General features: G+C 37.6%; 1 protein-coding gene across 5 annotated transcripts in view; it reads right to left on the bottom strand.

Annotated features, from left to right (window-relative positions):
• Positions 1–21,674, bottom strand: part of MCC (MCC regulator of WNT signaling pathway) — a 188,250-nt gene that overhangs the window by 132,108 nt on the left and 34,468 nt on the right. The window contains exon 1 of one of the 5 annotated variants that reach the window (XM_032675614.1): positions 5,915–6,557. The exons of 3 other annotated variants lie outside the window; for them this stretch is intronic. In XM_032675614.1, the coding sequence (XP_032531505.1) occupies positions 5,915–5,971 (57 nt within the window). In that variant the 5' untranslated portion in view covers positions 5,972–6,557. Of the gene's footprint in view, positions 1–5,914; positions 6,558–21,674 lie in introns of those variants that run through there. One more of the 5 variants, XM_032675615.1, reaches the window with a different exon arrangement.

The raw sequence follows: 21,674 nt of genomic DNA, 5'->3' as shown, positions 1-21,674 counted from the left end.
TTTTTCAAAAAGATAAATAATCCATAGCAGATCTGGGAAATGGAGCAGAAGTGTATCCAATCTAAAAGTTGCATTCAGACTTGATGGTCACTATCAAGGAGCATGTCCATTGAAGTTTCTCACTGAAATATTTTCTTCAAGTTAGTGTAGATGCATCAGTGTAACTGAGACACACACTGACTCTTTAAATTCTGTAATTATATTTCACTCTAATGACTCATGACTGCTTGGGAAAATGTCAGGTTTGCAAGAGTGACTACTACTTCATTAAGCCCATTTGAAACAGGAAAGAGGAGAGAGTTCACACTTTATCTCAGCAGCTCTGATGCAAGAAAACTGAAAACTCTTGTAAGGCTACGGTGTTATTGCTACCTTCAGATGGAAGTTTTATCCAGCTCTCCACTAGACTCTATTTAAGAAAGTTTCTCCTTGAGATACCTTGAGTTAAGCATACTGGGTTGCTGTGCTCACTTCTTTAAGACTTTAGCAGTTCACAAACACTGTCCACCTTTTTGGTTTGTCTGGTTTTACCAAAAAAATTAGTTATGTAACATTTTCAAGGTTAAAGTAATTTGAATATATGCCACATTTGGTGTTTGATAACCACATTCCACTCTTCTCTATTGCAAGGCTGTATTTTAAAGGATTAACAATGAGGATTTGCAAAACATCTCCTAACCGGGGAAATAATACCTTCTCTGTTGGTAAGATGCAGTACAGCCTTCTATGTTACAACTTACATACACCTTTGACACTGACAGCCAAGGCTATGCTCTGTATCAGAGATGGAATTGCAGTAGAATATGGTGTTTATCTGCTCACAAGAGGTATTAGAAATATACTGGCACATTTGTTGCATGGCCAGAGACCATTCAGGAAGCAGTTGCAATATTAAGGTGACATTTACTCACTGGTTTTCTTAGTGGGAAGACTACCAAACCCAGGATGATAAAGCAAAATTTTGAGATTTAATCCTAGCTTTGAATACAACAAAAAACCTCTTTCCCATTCCATCAGTGCTCTTTCCTCACACGTAGGTACAGTGACAGCACAAGCTGGTGCTTGTTTCAAATGAACAGAGACACACACAGGAAAGTACCTCAGGGTGGGGATGGCCAGTGCTGAACTCTTCCTCTGCCAGCAAGGCTTTGCCTGATATCCTGCTCTTCTGCTGGTTACCCACCTTTCCCCACAGCTCCCCTCAGACTTACTCACTGAACTCATATATCTAACTTCAAGCCATGCAGCCCCTTTTATTTCTGTAATTCTTCTTCTACAATATTTTTCATCAGAGTGTATTTTCTAAGTAGAGCAGCTGTGGAACACAAATCTTAAAACAACACAAAATTTTAAAAGAAGGAGCAATATTGTCCTACTGTAAAATTATTAAAAAGTCAAAATTTACTCCTTTAAAACTTGGTTCTCTCTTCTTCACATCTGGTATTACCAGAGACATTTAATAATTATTATGGAAGATTTTAGTGAAATCCTTTTTATGAACTCACTATTCTGCTTACTACACAAATATGAACTTTGAAGCCTATCTTTCCTTCCTGTCCCCAAAATTTTAAACATCCTATTGTTAAAACAAACAAACAAACAAGTTACTAATTTCTGCACAACAAATAGTCCATCTGTTTATTCCAGTCAATGTAGTGGGATAAAGAATATGCAACTGTACCTAATGCTGTAAGCCAGGACATCAGTACCCTAAACTCTTGACCTCCAAACAAAAAGAAGAAAGTATAAAGTATGCACCTAAAGCAGCAGCCATCTTTTAATTTTGCTGTGCAGAATATAATACAACCTTTCCAGAAGTTATACACCATCAACTCATGCAGCAAGTGCTAAAAGAACACAAGGAACAATAACATTATACAAATCATCTGCACCTAAAATGCTGAATGTATTGCAATACTATAATACCATTACAAAATCTCTTAGGCACAGTCTTACTACCAGCAAATTCACAAAGCTCACTTTAATGAAAATTATATCCAAGGACATAACTTGACTTTTAATCCAAGGATACAATTTAGCCCTTAAGTATACAATTGAGAAAAATATCATTAGGCCCAGAACTTATATTTCCTTCACATTCCTGCACTACTAATTTTAACTGTCCCAGAACTTGGCATAGGCATAACTGCTGGACACATTTAGTCCAAGAGGCGTACTAGTTCAAACCACAGATCTCCCTACTTCAGCACACCATGTCCACAATGATGGCAAGGGGAGCATGTAAGAACAAAGCTAGTATGTAGAGGATACATCCTCAGAATGCTGGAGTTTAAAGACAGGTAATGTCTTTCAATTTGGAAGAAAATACAGATTAGACAATCCAGTTTCTTCTAGATGAACACCTCTTTCTGCAGAATAACCAAATTAATATGTATAAAGCATATATATTCTGACATAAAGTTTCATTTTTAAGGATGTACAAATCAGTCTGCAGTTCTGGGCTCTGAACCTGCACATGTTTTCAGTAACATTCATGATGTTAGCTTTAAAAATATACCTTAGGATTACATTAATGGTTTTCAGAATTGCATGTGTAAAACATTGAAGGGATCTGAGGAGCGCTTTCCTAATTTGGGTATTACATTATGCATAGAAATCGCATCCTTGATCAAGCTTTAAAGGCAAGCTCTGTGAATCATGTTAAGCCAAAATAGTGACAGGTGAAGGCCCATTTCATAGTAATAGCACTGGGCTTTTTTGGCCACTGTTACCTATTTACCAAAGCCTGTTGTGCATTCTCATAGACTACAGCAAGAGTCATCTACAAATTCTTGATTTTACAGATTTGCCTGTCTTAATGCATCTTACATATAAAAAACCCCAAACAAATAACCAAACCTAACACCCACCTTGCTATGTAAAAACAATGTTTCTTCTACTTCTCTATGGAGTTGCAACACACTGAATCTACTATGCAAACAGCAGATTGGCTAATCTTTCTTTCTTTGGACAGAAGAAAGAGAAGCCTGAAAGAAAAAAAGAGCAGAAGAAATGGGGTAACATGTTCTAGGCACAAGCATCAATAAGCAACACTTTGAACTCTGGAGTTATGGAACCACAGAGCATGAGTTTTGTGGAAGTCTGAGTGAAACAACAGAAATCAGATTTTTTTTTTTCTGCTTTCTGCATGACCTTTGGATAGGGGCAGGGGAGTAAATAAAGACTATCAAGATCTCTGTTTACTCAAACAAGAATTTAGGAACAGCAATCATCAATGACATACAAGTTTCTACAATCACACTGTGTCTTGGAAAAAAAGACATGCCTTAATTCTTGCCCATTTCTCAAAGAAAGATATAAATCTCAAGTTGAAAGTTTCAATACAAATTGAATGAGTTGCAATAATTTAATTTTCTATTTTGTCTAATGCATCCAGTCAAGAATGCATTTACTATATCTTTAGGGCTTTGTAGCTTTCCTGTTTATTTTAATAACAGTAGTTTCATGCCTAGAGCTCCACACATTGAGATAAAGACATCAAGGCACCTACACCAAACCTCACAGTGCAAAATGTGAATCACAGTCTTTCTTGGTCTGTTAACATAGTTGCCATTCAGATATGTACAGTGGTAGCAGCCCACTGTAATATGAAAATTTGAGCTAACTGTAGAGATAGAAGTGTGAGTGAAAACACATGAAGACAGTACTTATTTAATCTATTTCCTATTGTAGCCAATTCCACATTTTTTCCATCATTTAAAAGAACAAAATGCTACTGTCTTCCATTAATCAAAAATAAACATGGCATACAGAAGATACAGCCAGAAAGGAAGAAAAAGGAGAAGAGCATGCTGAAGAGGTGAGAAACACAGATATATCAACTGCAGGTACAGCCTTTACTCAGGTACTTCTACCTTCACTTACAGCAAGCACAACAGTATACCAGTCACCAATAGGAAAAGGAGCATAAAAAACAAGTGTAAAAATTACAGGGAGTTGGTTGAGAAGATAATGATTGGGGTGAGCAGCCAACTGCAGCTCAGAGTGCATCCTCTCTTCTTTGAGAGGTGGAATAAGACATTTCTGTAAGGCCTCCATGTTCCGCTAAAAACACAGTTTTATCCAAGATCAGTGCTGAAGTTGACCCAGCGTTTTATGGGTGACTCAGGCTAAGGCTCACTCACACAAGCAGCTCAAACTGCAAAAGATGAAGGTGAGCAGCAAAGGAATGATGATAAGCACCTGGGGAAAGTTCGGAGTATAAGATCTTCCCTGGTATGTCTGCAGTCAGAAATCAGCCTATTTCTAACTCACCTGTAGCACTACAGTACAAATATAAACTAAGTATTAAAGTACGCTTGTTGGGAAAAAACCAAACAACATAACAAAAGCACAGTCACAGACTTCTTTCAATATTTCCTGTGTTAAAACATTGAAAGAAAAAGGTAAAAAAGTATTTCTTAAAACAAAAGTCCTACTTGATGGATGTGTGAAGTTAACATGAATAGGTAATTTCAAGGTAGCAATGCTACCAATAAATACTGCCTGCTCCAAATATTGACTCAAGTGTCAGTTCTTTGAGACACTCCATGATCTATGTGATCTAGCAAAGTCTTGAAAATTAAATGTTAAGGGGATAGAAATCAGAGATCATCAGGCCATCAATACCACCACAGCCAGAAACTCCAACCAAAAGTAACCCAGGCTTTTATGCTGAGTTTATGAACCCCATTTATGCTGTATCACCAATACAGAATTTCTAAGCAACAATTTGAAAAAGTAATACAGAAATAATGAAATTGAACTCTTTTTACTTAAAGCAGAAATACATATGAAATTTTTTTCTCCAGAACTTCCTAGTCACAAACCTACCGTCCTCTTGTATGGCAGGGTACTGCACTTCCTTAGCTCTCACATATTTACTGTGCTTCCCCCTACGCTGTTGTCTACCTCATTAGCCTACAGATTTATTTTCCATTCTATACCTCAGTGTCTCCTTTCTCTATACAATTAACTCCAGAAACTGTAAACTCTCACATTCTGCCAATCATATCCTATCTACTATTCGTAAAAACCCAAACATATTAAGGATATGTCACAGAAAAAGGTGTATCAAAGAAATGGGTAAAAGGGAAGGAGAAGCATTTCACTTTAACTGGGACAAGACAGCTGGAAATTCAATTTCCTACAAAATGACCTTAATCAAAAGCTTGGGATTTCTAGCATAACTAAATTAGCTATTCTCAGTAAAGCCCATAAGGATTACATCTAAGACGTTTCAGTAACTGATCGAATATGGCACTTCTAAAATATTTATTAAGCATTTGCATAACATATTATATGGTTTTAATTTCAAATTTATTAAAAACACACACACAGTCATTTCATACAAAAAACATACCCACAACTATGAGAAATAAGAGCTTACTATGGTTTCCAGTGGAAAAGCAGAAAGATTCCCATGACTTGTTTTCTTTTAGGCAAGGAAGGAAAGTAATCTAAATCATCTAACTTAAAAGAAACAGTATTACCTTGGCTAAATACAAGCAAACACCACTTCTGCCAATGTTGTTGTCTCACTGAAAAATATTTGTCATTTTCCACTCACTCCACTTCCCTCCTAAATTAGTTACTATCTGCTTAATCTCAGCTGAGATCTCCATATTTCACCTATTGCAAAAATGAATTTTGGGTATAAACACAGCTCTCAGAGGCAAGGCAATCACTGCTGCAGGGTAACAGGAAAAACGTCTCTACATGGTTGCAATCATTTGCCTTTCACCACTTACTCAGAGCAAAGCAGCAAAAAAGTTCAGGTCATTTCCTGACTGGCACAGCAAGTTATAGCAAGATACACATTCTATTAATTTTTAATTGCATTGCTCGCAGACTGAAAGCCCAAAAGGGGAGCGTTTCTTTTTAAAGCGTAAAGAAGGGCACTGAAACTGCTTACCTCACTCAGCTCTGCAGGGGAGTCATTTCCATATTTCATAGCAACTCCAGAATTCATGATTAGACTTCTCAGGGCTTGACGATTTCTGCAGATTTCAATGCTTCAAAGCTTTGTTCAACTGGTTCAATACTTTCTCCTCCAAAATTTTTCCATCTGACACATTTTGCTCTAGACAGCCATTTTTACTCCACACTGAGAGTTTAAGTTAATGATGCAAGATCTTCTAGAAGAGCCAAACTGGTTTTGACTTCACAGACAATCCATTGCTGTGAGAGACTTGTTAATACTGTGAAGTGCTCAGAGAATTCAGAGAAGAAACTGCTTACCAGGACCTCAGGGTTGTCTTAGTCCATCTCCAAGGCGTGCTTCATCTCTGCTGTCTGTTTTATTCTGCTCTTTTCCACAACTCTGTTGAAGGGCATCTCCCAATGCCGTTGAATATACTCAGAAAAATTTGATGAGCTTCACACAAGTCCACAGAGAAATTAAAAAGAAGGGAGCGCTGCTACAGTCTTCAGTGTTCACGGAGGGAGAAAGAAAAAGAGAAGAAAGCTCCCCTCACCGAGAGAAACCAGTGTTGCACTTCACGCTAAAGTTTCCCCTGCCAGTGAGCCTGGAGTTTAAGTGGTTTATGATCAAACACAGCTGTCTTGCTGCTGGCTAAAGGGTGCATGGAAGGGGCGGTACCAAAAGGAGAGTGCAAGTGGGAGGGAGAGAGCTACAGAGAGTTCATTTTGGAACTACAGCATCTCTTCAGCTTTCTGCATACTAATTACTATACAGAAAACTATAGAGCTAAGTAACAGGAAATACCATCTGGATAACAATAAATTGGATTCCTATTTCCCTATTCCTGTGTGCAATTAAATAAGGAAAACTGGGGTTGTAACGATTTCAAAAGGTCACAGTAAGCCTGAAAGCACCATTAGAACACTGCAGATTTTACATAACAGACTGACATTTTACAAAAGGTTCAGGAGATGCTACTAGAAGGGGAGAAAAAAGCATTTGCTTTCAATATTCAACTACAAATCTAGAAAAATCCTTAACAAGCTGGATTTGTGGACATGCTGCACCCACTGCAAGAACTGATGATATCCTGTCCCCTTTCTTCCATCCCCTAAAACACAGGGGCAGCCCCACACACTATGTGATACTGGATTATGATGTACTTTTGGAATTAGAAGTAGGAAATACCCTACTGTGCAGCCGAAATTTATCTTATCATATTAATACAATGTATTATTAAATCAGTTAAGAAAAAAACCCCTAATATAAGAAACAGAAATTAATGCTACACAAGCTGTGGCACAGTTCTTGCACCCTGGTAAAAAACATCTGCATGAGAAACAATGCACTCCAAATGCAGCATTTTGAAAATTATATTGTGATTATTTCTTTCTCCTCTATTAATCACAGATTAGTATCAGCGTGCAGACACAGGAATAATTCGTCCCAATGACAATACAGAAAGTGCCTTAAGAAGCAAGATAAACACACAGATATTGCTCTATGATAGTACAAAGCGGTAGCACTTTCTGGGTCCCTGTCATTCCTCCATGCCCAGCATCAGGAACTGCAACACTCCTCTGGAGGGTAACGGGAAAGCCATAGTCTCTTTACAAGACGTTTTACTTTCATCCTCCAGGTCTCCAGTTTGCTTTAGCTAGTCTGCATCCTGGGGTTTCCCTTGCTCTCTACATGCCCACCTTGCATCGCCTCCATTCTTCATTATTTTCCTCGTTGAGTCCCTGTCCCACCTTCACATTTAATTCTGTCTCTACGTTCAGTGCTTCTGTGTATATTTCTCTTTACTCATCTGCTTTGTTTCCAACATGTTTCCAGTTATGGCCCCTCAAATCCCAGCAACGGGCTGCACTGCTCTCTGCTGGCAGATGGGTGGTGATGCTGGGACAAATTGCGCTGTTCCCCTCCAGTGGGTAGGAAGCCAGGAAGATGCAGACTCCTCCAGACTACAGACTGAAGTATGGAACAGCATATCCACAGCACTGAAATGTGATTAACAGGTTTTTATGCCCAGAAACAAGTGACTGTATAGTCACTTAGTTCACTTTTCACAGATGAGGAAAAACCCCCACAACTTCAGTTCAAAAATTCCTGCAGCCAATAAAATAAATTTAAAATGTTTTATCTTTTCAAAATTATGCCTTCACAAATGGGGGTGAGAGTTTTTTGGGTTTTTTGCATCACTACCCCTGTCAACTTTATTTTCCCCTTTATAAACTGCTCTGCTCTGATCTTTGTCCAATTCTGTCACATATACCACAGGTTCACCAACTGTGGGATGAGCCTCAGAATTACTAAGAATGAAGTTCTAAGGTTTCCCTTTTCTAAAGGAAAGTCCATATTAATTATGGCTTCAATACACTGCATTTCCCATACTATATCCCTATACTGCCAAATACTTCCAGCCAATTATGAAGAGGCATTCAGAAATTAAAAGTTATGACTTGTTTTCTTCACTTGCCATTGTTTGTCTATTTCTGGCAGATCAGGACATTTCAGCCATCCTACAGACCAGACAGAGTACATGGTACCACAGATGCATCCCAAGCATGATTGTGCAGGACACTTTGGGATCTGAACTAGATCCACTGTAAACACATATGGTGCACAGGATTTTTTCTGCCTTTTTTCTACTCTATACAGTAACATGGTAGAAAGAGACAGAGAGACTGACTGAAAAGCAACAGCAGAATTCACAGCTTCAGACGTGTCAAGAACATGGAAGATACATGCAGGTACTTTCAGAACAAAGTTTATTTAAAATTTAAAAATTAATTGTAATCCATGTGCAAATGAATGAAATGGTTAAACCAAACTCTGATGAAAAATGATTTTACTTGAACCCCAGCTGACTCCCATTCAAATCTGCGTGCTTGCACTGAGTGGTACAGGATTACACATTTCTCAGTTGGAAAGCATCAACTGTTAACTAACCGATAAAGACTGGCAATGCTTGTTTCAGAATCCTTATAAACTACTGAGGAGGGCTAGCTAAGACTAAATGTAATAATTCTTCTAAAATAGCTACTAATATATCACATTTTTAAAACAGTAGCATCAAGAACATAGTCTGACCTGAAGATATAGAACTTGTTCTTCTGTGAAATGTCATTATCATCTAGCATTTCTCCAAGTCCATTTACTAACTGAATGAAAATGTTACATCACAAAATTAAATTCCCAGACAGACTTGACCAGCTGTCTGCAGGCTGTTTCACCAGTTTCAAATACATGTAAGTGACCTAATACAATAGCAGGGTACTAAGAATTTTGTCGAAGCCAAAGTATATTTTCTCACTGGCTTGTGCCAAAGGCAGATTTCAAAGAAAACAAAGGAAAACCTCAAGTATGCCAATTTTGCATTGCCAGGAAATGAACAGACCACCCTGTGACCCAGTGAGAGAGGTGCCTTTTGGACTCAGTCCTTCTGTTTTGTCTGGCAGCGTACAGTTCGTTCTCTCTCTCCCTGCCTCAGCTCCTTGCCTAGGATAGCAATGCTTCCTTGCTCTCAGCCTTTTTCCTGCCTTCTCTTTTAGCCTCTATAGGCAGGGAGGGGTTGGTCTGGGTATGGGAAGAGGAATCTCTTAACCTACAGATGTACATTTCCTAGTCCACGATGACATGGTCTCAGTGGATGCCTCAGTGTGTACTATGGTACACACAAAAAAGGGGTAACAAGCAGCTGGACAAACCTTTCTGTCACAGAGGTTTTCAGGAACAACATCCACAAAACGCTTTCTGTCAAGACAGTGATACTGGCCTGGGCTTCCACTCCCTCCCAGTGCATTCTGATCCATTACTGCCTTTTGTACCTCTAAAGCACTTATGATGCACATACTGCTTGTAGATAAGCACATTTGCACTGATTCTTCCCAAGATAATTTCAGAATTATGCAGCAACAACCATTACTGTTGCCAGTTTGCTGATTGTTGATTTAATAATCTTATGGCCACTCTATTCCATTTGTTTACTCTTATCAAACTGTAGTGAAAGAAACATTGGCACGTGCCCAAGAATCACAGTGGGTTTTTACTTTTTTGATTGTATCTGAATAATCATTTAGTAAGATTTGCTCTATCACTTGGTGTAAAAGGATTCTTTCAGGACAAGACACAACTCTGTCACCCTCCTCACCTTACTTTTGAAACTGCCACAAAATATGGAAAACATTAGCAGTTATTTAGTAGTTATTTTACAAGGTTTTTCCCTCATAATATGTCTCAATAATTACAAGAGTCTATTTACTTACAGTTATTGGAGCAGGTGTGACACTTGGCACCTCCTTGATTTAACAGCCACAGAGTGAAAACTACAGCATAAAAGCAATTATCTATTAAATATGTATGTGTCATATATTCTTCATCATAATGTGCGCCATTTTCGGAGCAGCAGTTTCACTCTGTATGCAACATGCACGATTAGCTGATCACAATTCCAGGATGTATGAAATAAGCCCTTCTCAGTTGGTTCTGGTTAATTAGCTCTGTAATTGAAAAGCAACTAATTGAAGTCCACTGAGCATTTAGTTTCTGCTTGTTTCAATATCATCTCTGTAGTTAAAACATCACCCCGCACAATCCAATACACAAATAAATTACATCTTCAAGTACTGCAAATCTATTACAGTTTGAGTACAATTTTATTTTCTTCTTATTCTTGCACAAAATACACTGGTGTAGTACCAAAGTCTAAATTTCCATGGACAAAATAGTAGCACTCAGAAGGTTAACATGAGGGCTAAACTTGGAAGCAGAAATTCAATACAGTAGTTGGATAATGTTTCCAGAAAAATCTTTATTCAATAGCACTAATGCACTATGATTTAAAAGGGAAAGGCTGAAAGGGATGGCAGGTTCATGATACAAACTGTTCTCATTAATGCTAGTGAAGGTTATGCACCTAGGTGGAGAGAAAAAAAATCCAACCTATCTGAAAGAATTGCAAGTAATCTTACACTGAAAAATTAAGCACTCTCTTTGAAGAAAATAGAAGCAAAATTTTCTTCTTTCCTTCAATCAAACCATCTTGATTAGTCTGAAACAGATAACATGTCTGGAATAATACAATTTCCAAACAGCACTTTAATCAGCTACCCTCACCTATTCACCCTTCCTCAACTACTTAATCCACTTAAAAAGTTGTATCCTTGACCCAAGCAGTCTCCTTGGGAGTTCACATTTGATCCTTCTTTCCATCTTCCAGTATTTCAAGCCATGAAGCCACTCACCAACCTGACAAACAGACACTTTCATTTCCTATCACTTCATCCAAACCTATCACATTCATTTTGATTCCCTCTGACTCAACAGAGCCTCAGCACCAGATGAGGACAGGAAAAGGACGAGGGCGTCAATGTGTGCCTGTTATTCATGTTGGAGACTTGCCTGTGAGGACAAGGAGAGACAACAGCCACTTCTATGCTCTCTTCATGTTGCAGTCCCCTAATTATCATCACTGTTTATTTGCTCCTTGCTTAAAAACATCAACAAGGCCATTCTGTAAACTACAATTCATGCCATCAGAATTCTGCTTAGCTTCCCTTCACAGTCCAGCATTCCCTCAGTTCAGTCGTACATTCCTCCATTTATTAACCACAAGGTAAATTCGTTCATTTCACTTCCAGTCCCTACAATCTTGGTAGCCAACTTATATTCCCTCATATTTAACAGTTGTGAACTGAATCTCCTTCAAAAATTGTCACTTATACAAGAAAGATTTGCCAGGACTCCTCTGGTAAGTTTCCCCTATTTTTCCCCATCTCTAATAGTGAGGTTTCCTCCTCTACATTCTCCCCTTACTCCTACACTTGTTGTTTTGGATCTTGTCCTTCATACACTCTCATTTCCAGTTCCAGTCCCCACTGCATAGTCATGACTGTGACTCTGCAGATATTTAGCTCTTGAAGTGCAGCCCTTGAACTCTACCAAGACATCTGTGTGTGGTCAGTCTATAATTATTTTCCCTAATTGTAAGATTCCTCTCCACTGTGACTTCCATTACCACTGGCACATTGAACATATAACTCCCTAACCTGGAGTGTCCTGGCACTGAACCAGGGATCGGTGACCATGTGAGTTCCCACGGTGACACAAGGATCCCATTTCCTCATCTGTGGACAAGATTTCCTCTGAATGCTTAACCGATGAACTGTTGGATCGTTTCTGTCTATATGTGTGTGTGTATATATATGTATATATGTATACATATGTGTGTGTACATATATATATACACATGCAGACAGAGACAAGATATATATACATACATATATACACTTATTTGTGCATATAGAGCATGTGACATTTGTATATATACTATACACAAAGTATTCCCATATATTTATATATACATATACACACATTCATACATGTTACACACACTTTTCTATACAAATGTATATATATATACATATGTATATATAAGAATTTGAAGGTTTCAATCCACTGAAATGTTTCATTTGAAACATTTTAAGTCAGATGAATTCTGGCAAATGGAAGGCAAGCATCTGACAGACTCGAAGCTCTACAAGACTTTAGCAGGCCTGAACATTTAAATAACAAGAACATCAACTTCACTGAGCATTTATGGGGTTTGGGCAGCTTTCATTTTGGCAGATATTATAACTAAAATTACTTCAACAATGACACGAGCTGAAATAATATATTGAAAAATTTTGCAAAATCAAACCCCCTGGTTTTCAGCCAGATCTATTTTACTATCAAAAAAATTTATGATTGTTGTAACTGAATTCCTACAGCCCTAATCTAGATTTCATTAATTTGATATATTTCTTGGCTACATAGTTTAGTGGCTGTTTATGAAGATCAGCAAGTTAGTCTACAGATCACTTCTCAACTCCCTAACTATTTACTATTCAGTAGATACTAGTACGTCTTCATTTTTCTAAAGATCTGGTATTTGTAGGGTTTTTTTCCTCTCCTTGGATAGCAAAACATAAAATCCAAACTCTCTATTCTAACCCTGCATCTGGTCTATAAAATTCATTTTTCCCCTTCTAACTGCTTTGTCATATACCTTTTAAATCTCTCCAGTGACATTTTTCCTTTACATCTTCCTCCATTTAAGCTTCTCATCATAATCTTCAAGGTTGCTTTACCTCTGCCTCACCCATACTTCAGCCTTCGTACCTGTTGGTTCCCTTTTACATTTTGAGGGACAGTGAACAACCCTGCTTCAGCATTTATCATCTCTGACTTTCTTATATGGTTTGTTTGGTTCTACAACCCAAAACATTTTTCTCAAGTCACTTACTCTTACTTCAGATTCATGAAACATAATCACAGAACTAAAATCTTCTCTATTTTCAGGCCTCTTCTGGATAGTCCCCTACTTCATTAAGTTAAGAAATTACTTGCTCAATATTTCTACAGTTTACTCTCAGATAAGGGTCTATCAAGCAACTAAACCAAATGAAATAAACAAACCCATGTCCAAGAAAAAAAAATCTTGTTTGTTCTGCCTTCACAATTCAGAATCCTGGCACAGGATACTTCACCATTATAAAAAAAAATCTGGCACCCATGTAGTTTCTACAGAAACAAAGACTTTCCCCTCTTTTTCTATAATGCATATCAGACAATCAATAGTTATGTAAAAAATAGATTCAAGCAATAATATGCGTTTACAATCTCTTTAAAAATTCACAGGGTAGAAAAATTCAATGCCTTTTTCTCCAGTCATTTTCCTAAAATTATAGTTTCAAGCAGGTAAACTAATACAAAACTCAGTGTAGGAAATTACAGATGACTATTTAGCTTAGAGGCACAAACCTCACTTGGGTACGTCAGTGGGGTTCTTGTTTCACTATGAACTCTTCATAGAACGGACACTGTCCTTCCTGAAACACAAAGTTTACTTTGCTTCCTAGCAGGATGAAAAGTGGAGTTTATCAATATACCGCAGCATAGCTACTATCATAAACTCCCAGCTGAGAAATGACAATGAGGTTTTCTAGCCCAAAATGAAGCAATCATGCAGGAAACAGTTCTTTTTCACAAAAAGCAGAAACAGTAAGTACATGACCTGTGCAGAAGTACCCAGCTCCCATTTTCTCTGCACTAGAACCAAAACAGTTCCTCAAAACAGCTCTGCTGACAACCATACAGTCATTCTAAAAACCACAACACAAAGAGGAACGGGGTGTTTGAACCGTCACAGCATCCTGTGCTGCCTCAGGTCAACTCTGCTAGGCCTGAGAGCAGCAGAGAAACAATTCCAAAGAACTGGAGCCCCTTGATAATTTAACCATGGCACTGACACGGGAACCCTGCTTTTCCTGACTTGGTTGGCAGGATAACAGTTGCATACACCATTACAACTAACCTAGCACTGAACTGCAAAAGCACTTGGGGTCCATCAACTCCGCACTGTAGTTAAGATTTTTATTTCATTATCAAAATTCCTGTATTTCATGAAATCAAAACATAAGGGTGTAGTGTGTGTATAATGAATGGAGAAATAACTCGTCTTTTTAGTAAATGAGGATTCATAGAAGCTCAGCATTGCCAAATTCAACTATGTCAAGTCAGCAGTTCACACTCAAGAGAACAGGCAGAACAGCTGGTAAGAAAGAAGACCCTGCGGCAAAAGCTACATCTTTCTGGCACACCAGAATCCATGAGGTTAATGTTGCTTCAACTTACTAATCCTGGCCCTCAGACTCAAATTGCCAATGTCAAGTGAGATAATAATATTAATACTATATTCTGTATAGCTGTGTGCAGTGGTGTGGGCTAAATGTACCAGGTGAATTACTCTTCATTTCAGACAACTGAAAAAAAAAAAAAGTCTGGGAAAGTAAAAACACCTGAACATCTGCAAAAACATCTGAACATCTGCACTGGAGCCAGAGCTCCCTTAATTACAGCAAACAAAATGGGATAATAAGGGCAGTTTCTAAGCAATGAAGAGGGAAGTTGCAACTTGCGACTAAGTTAAATTAGACGTTTTGAAACTTTGAATGTAAGACCTTCAAAATACCTCCTTATACACACTTGTTAAGACCCCCTTTCCTATAGTACCCGACTGCCACATGACAGTTCACATCATCCACTTACAAACACAGAATTAGGTCAAAACCCATCACTCCATGCACTTCAACTTGTCATATGCTTGTCATATGTCACGTAAAAGATCCAGTTAAAAGCCTCAGTCAAAAAGATCTATTAACAGGCTGCCCGAACAAATGTGACCTGTGCTGATACCCATCAGACTGTGCTGTGATCATCTCCAGATGGAAATAGTAACAGAATTTAAAAAAAAAAAATAATTTGGCATTTTCTCACCTCTATGTCTGTCACAATATAGTAAATTCAAAAGACTGAAAAATTATATTTCATATAAAATAGATGAGTTCTAGCAGACCTAATCCACAGTCCAATTTAAGAGAAAAATTAATAACTGAGCATTGCTTTAGAAGGCTATGGAAGCCAGGTCTGTATAAACAAAAGGCATAATTCTATTAGAGCTGATGCCTGCTTCAGACAAACAAAGTCCATTACAATGCTGGCTTGAGATCAAAAATGAGGAGCAAACAGCTTCCCACATTCTCAAACACAAAAAATCCCTATCAGACAAAACTGCTTTTCTGCCTGCTTTCTGACAAGCCAAACCTCCTGAATCTATATTCCAATAATCAGTTCTTGCTTTAATGGAATGCTGGTATTTTATTTTTAGCCTAGTAGAATGGAAACGATACCTAGTTTGGAAGTACATGCACAAGAGGCAAGGTTATCTTGGGCACAAAGCTTTTATAGTGGGCTCAATTGCCCACACCACTCGAATCTTCAACTTTAGGCCTTTCTCTCTACTAGGGTTCCAACTGAAGGCATGATTAGGCTACATTTTTACAGTTATATTTGTTATTGGGGCCCATTTCCCTCTCTATAAGAGAAGGGGTAGGGCATCTGAAGGAGCAGAGCTTCCTAAACCAAGGAACAAATAATTTAAAAACAGTCTAGATTTGGAGAGAGGCGGAGAAGAAAATGGGACAGACTTTGCTAGAAAAGGACATACTAATATTAGTGAGTTCTAAAACCATAAAAGCTTCAGAAATTAAATAAGAAATTTTACAGTAGATTCTCATTAACAAGGACACCAAACCAAAGTAGTCTACAAAACAACCATGGAGTTACCTTTCACAATACAGTTCTGTCTTCAGACTTCCTTGATACTTTTCCTTAAAAGGTCATTTCCCAAAAAAATACCTGTGTGATTTCCATATAACTCACATTTAATTTACATCTGATGCCTATAAATTAGCAACAGAGAAAATGGTTCATATTTAGAATAGCTGTAAGAGCATGCCTAGACTGCCACAAATCTCTAGGAAGCCCTTTTTCTCCCATCCCCTGCAAAAGTAGTTTTGCTTTCTTTCACAACTAGACAATCCTTCCTATTTTTAAGGGGTTGACTTTAAAATCTACATTTACTTGCTTAGTTAAAATGAGCCAAAAATGTAGGTTAAAAAACTCACAGTACACATATGGAGAGCACAACTTTTTGAGAGAGTGAGCGGTATGGCAGTTTTAAGCAGTATAATTATTTCTCTCTACACACACTAATATTACTGTGACTTTTGCCAAATAAAAACTTATCTACATAAGATGAACAACCAGCCATCCTTTACCAGTGGATAATTGAATCATTTGAGACTTTGTAAGGAAAGGCTTTTGGTTACATAGGCACATGCCCTACCAGTCATACAGCAAAGAACACTAGCTAGTTGTCTAACAGTCAAGCTAGAAGATAAGGTGGGAAGTAGCAGAATAATTGACACATTAGTTGGACAAAGAGATTAAATTCAGCACTTTGAATTTGATCACAGAATGTCATGTGTGAATATACACCATATACCAAGCACCTCTGAGATACTCTCCTGCGAAAGTACTAACTACATTTTATTAAGGCACTACGAGAAATTATTATATGCTCAATAACATGACAGAGGTATAGAATTTACATGTAAATCCCTAAATTTACATTTACATGCACCTCAGAGCACACAAATGCTTATTGTGACTGAGGATGAAACAGCCCATTAATACTGTTTCAAGCAGTTATCCAGAACCAGCTGCATTTCAGTCTGACATAAATGTAAACACAATGATAATAGTAAGTGTGTTCTTTTATACACAAAAGCTATTAATATAAATAGGCCACAGCAAATTAGGTTTGTCTGATTAAGGAGCAGATCAAGGCGGGAAGGGAAAAGCCACCTGTCCCTGAAAAATGCAATAGCGACTTTTAGAACTATCGCTCAGTATAAACTATACCAACTAAAAAGAGTAGCCTTCTCAAAATAGTGGCTCTGTCTGTCATAACTTGCAGCTCAATGCTCTTCAGCAGGAAAAATTAGCAATGCAAATATTCACTGAGTCTGACTATGAAGAGGTTTTGCAGTAAGAATATCTATTTTCAGATAACATGATGTTTCCTGAGATTAAGACATTAAGTTCGCATTTGCAAGCAATAACGTTGAGAATCTAATGCTAATACAACTACATGTTGACTTGTAACGCATATTTCCAGTTCAGCTTAGTATTTTACAAACTTTCAGGTTGTGTACTCAACAGAGGTGATATCTGCATTTGGCACAGAGAGTCCATAGTCAGAACTAAATCTGGTGTAGTTGTCTTAATTCTGCTCTATGTAAAGCACATCCTTTCACACAGATGCACGAACAAACAGTCTATTCTCAAGCCCAATGAAGTCTTTAGGACCTCTAGATGAGGTACAAACATGCGCAAGTCAGACAGGAATAGCTGAAGAACAGCATATACCAGAGCAGTTTCAAGAAAATGTATTAAGAATATTTTTGTATTATTAGCTTTCTGTTTTTTTCACAGAATCACAGAATATGCCAAGTTAGAAGGGACCCACAAGGATCATCAAATCCAGCTCATGGCCCTGCACAGGACCATCCCCAAGAGTCAGACCATGTGCCTGAGATTATCATCCAAATGCTTCTTTAACTCTCTCAGGCTTGGTGCCCTGACCACTTCTCTGGGGAATCTGTTCCAGTGTCCAACTACACTCTGAGGGAAGAACCTCCGTCCACCTTCCAACCTAAACGTCCCCTGACACAACTTCAGGCCATTCCTCAAGTCCTGTCACTGGTCACCACAGAGAAGAGATCAGTGTCTGTCCCCTCTCTTCCCCCCATGAGGAAGTTGTTCTTGATGGAGACATTCCAAAACCAGCTCCTCTTGAGAGGAGAAGTGCAGATTTGGCAGGTGGAGCAATCTGCACCAATGCCCTCTAACCTAGACACATCCATCTTGCATTGACAGCCCTGCACAGGATAAACCAGGATTATGCCCACTTTGTCGCTGGCCAGACCAACAAGATGCTGCAGGAAGTAATGCAGGCAACTCTGTAAATAAGCCCTTCTCTCTGACTAAGAACAACCACATCTGTGGCTGTTTTGAGGCAGAAACAGCAACACAACCTCTTAAGCTGTGGTCATAATGAAATTCTACCACTCAGTTCTCAAAAATACAGCTGTACCCTTCCACTATGCAAGTCAACTATATTCTCATCAAATCTTTCTAAATGTTTCCAACTAAAAAAGCTCTGGCAATGAAGGTGCAGTCAAAGAGAGGTTCTTTGGAAGGAAAAATCAGAGATTAAAGGATCCTGGATCCCTTCAGACCAGGGACTAGATAGTTAAAAAAATCCAGGTATCAACATGGGGTCACATTTTAAAATGTAAATTCTTGGCGCAGAGACTTTCTCAGCAAACCAGCAATATTTCCAGCTAAAAGAACAGAGGTCTGAGATAATATAATCATGGCAAATGAAACAGACCCAATGGGTTCTGTTTACGTAAATGTAGCTACTTGTGACAACAAATAAACTCATCTTAAAACAACACTGAATTTAGGCAACAGAGACCAACATTAAGCACAGAAATATGCATTACCATTTATATGTACACCTTCTACTAAAAAAAAAAATCAAGTCTATTTTAACCACATGCAATGAGAATAAGAAAAGGGAATTAAACATATCTAAATCTTACTGCTTCCGCTTATTAAACTTCACTGGAATTCTAATGTGAAATGTGCTTGCCATGTTGAGATAGTGCCTGTGCAATGTTTTCAGAGAACAGCAATATTTCATCTCTTAGAAAAGAATACTGTCCCTCCTTATGGCACTGTAGGGTACAAACCAAGATCCCACGGTTATCTGGGAAGTGAACAGATCTGACTTGGCACAGATCAGCTGTTTCACTACAGTTGTATGACATTAGTGATCCTTGTCCAACTTTGAAGATTCAAGCACATACAAAAAGCAACAGTCCAAACATCCACATGTACAAAGAAATCCTTTCAAATACTTGAATTCTTTTCTATCCATGAAGAAGATTTTAATTATTTACAATTCCCCAACACACATACACACACACACACACACACACACACACACACACACACACAGATTCCTATTGGCACAAATAGGTACATCATCAGTAAGTGGTGACACGTCATATTAAAGCTTAATACTTTTGTCATAAATACTGGTACCAAGGGGAAGAGCTATAAAGAGGAATGTGTTCTATAGAGACTACAGAATAAATTATTCTAGTAAACCAAAAGCTGAATCTGAACATGCATTAGTAAACCGAAACATATAAAAATGATGCGAGATGGACAGATAAAAATACAAGCAATGAGTATAAATGGCTAAATTTAAAACAGCACTTTTAAAAAAATGGTATCACTCCTGTGATGAGGAATAATGCTTCAGAGCAGGTATTATGTTGTGATAAAATTCTGTAAAGCTCTATGTTGACAGGATTTAAAAAATGCATTTCAAAAAAAAAAGCATTTAAAAAAAATCCCTATATAAAAGCTAGGCAAAGTGACAGTGGACTGACGTTCATTTAGCTTTTGCAAATGGAAAACCTATTAATATTAAGGGCAGATGGAGACCCTCTGTCTTGACTGAGGAATATAATCTATGCTGTAGAAGTACACAATCACCACAACAATGTCTTTAGCTTGACTGCACAGTTTAAAATCAAAAGAAGGTTAAAAGAAGGTGGCCAGAAAGAAGCCCAGGACATTAAGTAACAAGAACTCACACTTGATTACTCACACTTGATTAATTAACTGAATTCAGCCTATAAAAATGGGAAAGACGAGATCTGTCATTTCTGAGAATGAATGCAAGGGAGTAGCTTTGCTTGTTATTATGGCAAATGCAAGTTGGTAAAACAACCTTAGAAAGAGACAGAGAAGGAAGTACCTATATTAAAATCACAGCTATTTGAAGGCTGTGTTTATCTCATTAAAGAGTCTAAATTTAGACTGCAGTAAGCATGCCCCATAGTATTAAAAATTGTGGAAAGATGAATAAATGTAAATACTGAAACACAAAGTAAATCATTCTCTCCATTTTCTCCTGTTCCTTTCTCTCTCCATTTTAATAAAGCCAAAGCAAAAATTTACATATGACCCATGACATCAATGCAGCAGGAGTCAAGTGGAGATTTTATTGTATTCATCTACATATAAATCAGAGACTGCTGATTCTACTATGGTTTCAAAAAGCATAGAAGGAATACTTTAAAGTAGAAGTATAACAAATGCTGGTTAAAACAAATATCAGGCATCTTTCATGATAGTAAGCATAGAAGGAATTTAGAGATGGGAACAAAAAGAAAGCCATAAAACCTGGGGATCTTTATTTCTTATGAGTCTTCATCATTTTTATTTTTAAGATTCCTACATGTCATAGCAACGTAGTAGCCATCACGCTGTGCATTCTTGAGTAATTCTGCACACCTGTGTCTTATATAATCATTTCTGAACCATCATCATCCACCTATTAGCAGATGATGTTTCTTGCCTTGATGATGAGAACGTTTAAGATACTGTCAATTTTCTTAAATTCTTTTCTTCCTTGGTTAATTTTTAATGTCTATATATTTTTACTCTGTGTATGGAAACTTAAGGTCCTATATAAGTTCATGTTCAGGAACTGAGATAAAACTAAGAATGCTTTTTGAAATATTTTCAGGATATTTTCCATCATTTTCTTTTCAAATAATGTGGCTTAAAAATATTGATTTTCCTCTGTTGTCAGCAATCATTTCCATCTAGGATGTTGGACTAAATGACCTCCTGAGGTTCTCTTACAGCTTGAATTATCCTATGATACCATGAACTAGGAGTCTATTTCATCAACGTGAAGCATGCCAATGAAGAGTCATTTTTAAAATTAGAAAATTTTCACTTTCATTTTATTATCTTTCATTTCTCCACTTAAACTCCCATGCAACATGAGTTGGAAACATGCAACAAAATGGGTGGCATTTTATAAGAAGCCTGGGCTAAAATTAAAACACAAACTTGATACCAATACACTGATGGGAAAGCAAAAAAATAAGGCCTTACTCCTTCAACAGTGTCATCCAAAACATAGCCCCATACTAGCCACCATGAAGAAAATTCACCCTGTCCAAGCCAAAACCAGCAGAAACAGTTACGTGCTTTTTAAAATGAAGAATAGTACTTGCCTGTAGAAATAAAAAAAGCACATTGCTAGCACACCAAAGGTTTAAAACAATTACCAAACAATTTAGTGGGCAGTAATGAAATAACCTGGGACGAATTTTGCTGCAGAACACCTCTGAACAATCTGACACTATACTTAAAATTAATTGGTAGGAAGTTTTTAGACACAAATCTTCTTCTGTTAAAATTGTAT

Source organism: Chiroxiphia lanceolata, chromosome Z (assembly GCF_009829145.1).
Source record: "Chiroxiphia lanceolata isolate bChiLan1 chromosome Z, bChiLan1.pri, whole genome shotgun sequence".
NCBI lineage: Eukaryota > Metazoa > Chordata > Aves > Passeriformes > Pipridae > Chiroxiphia > Chiroxiphia lanceolata.
Note: the sequence above shows the minus strand (reverse complement) of the source record. Positions and strands in the feature narration are given on the sequence as shown.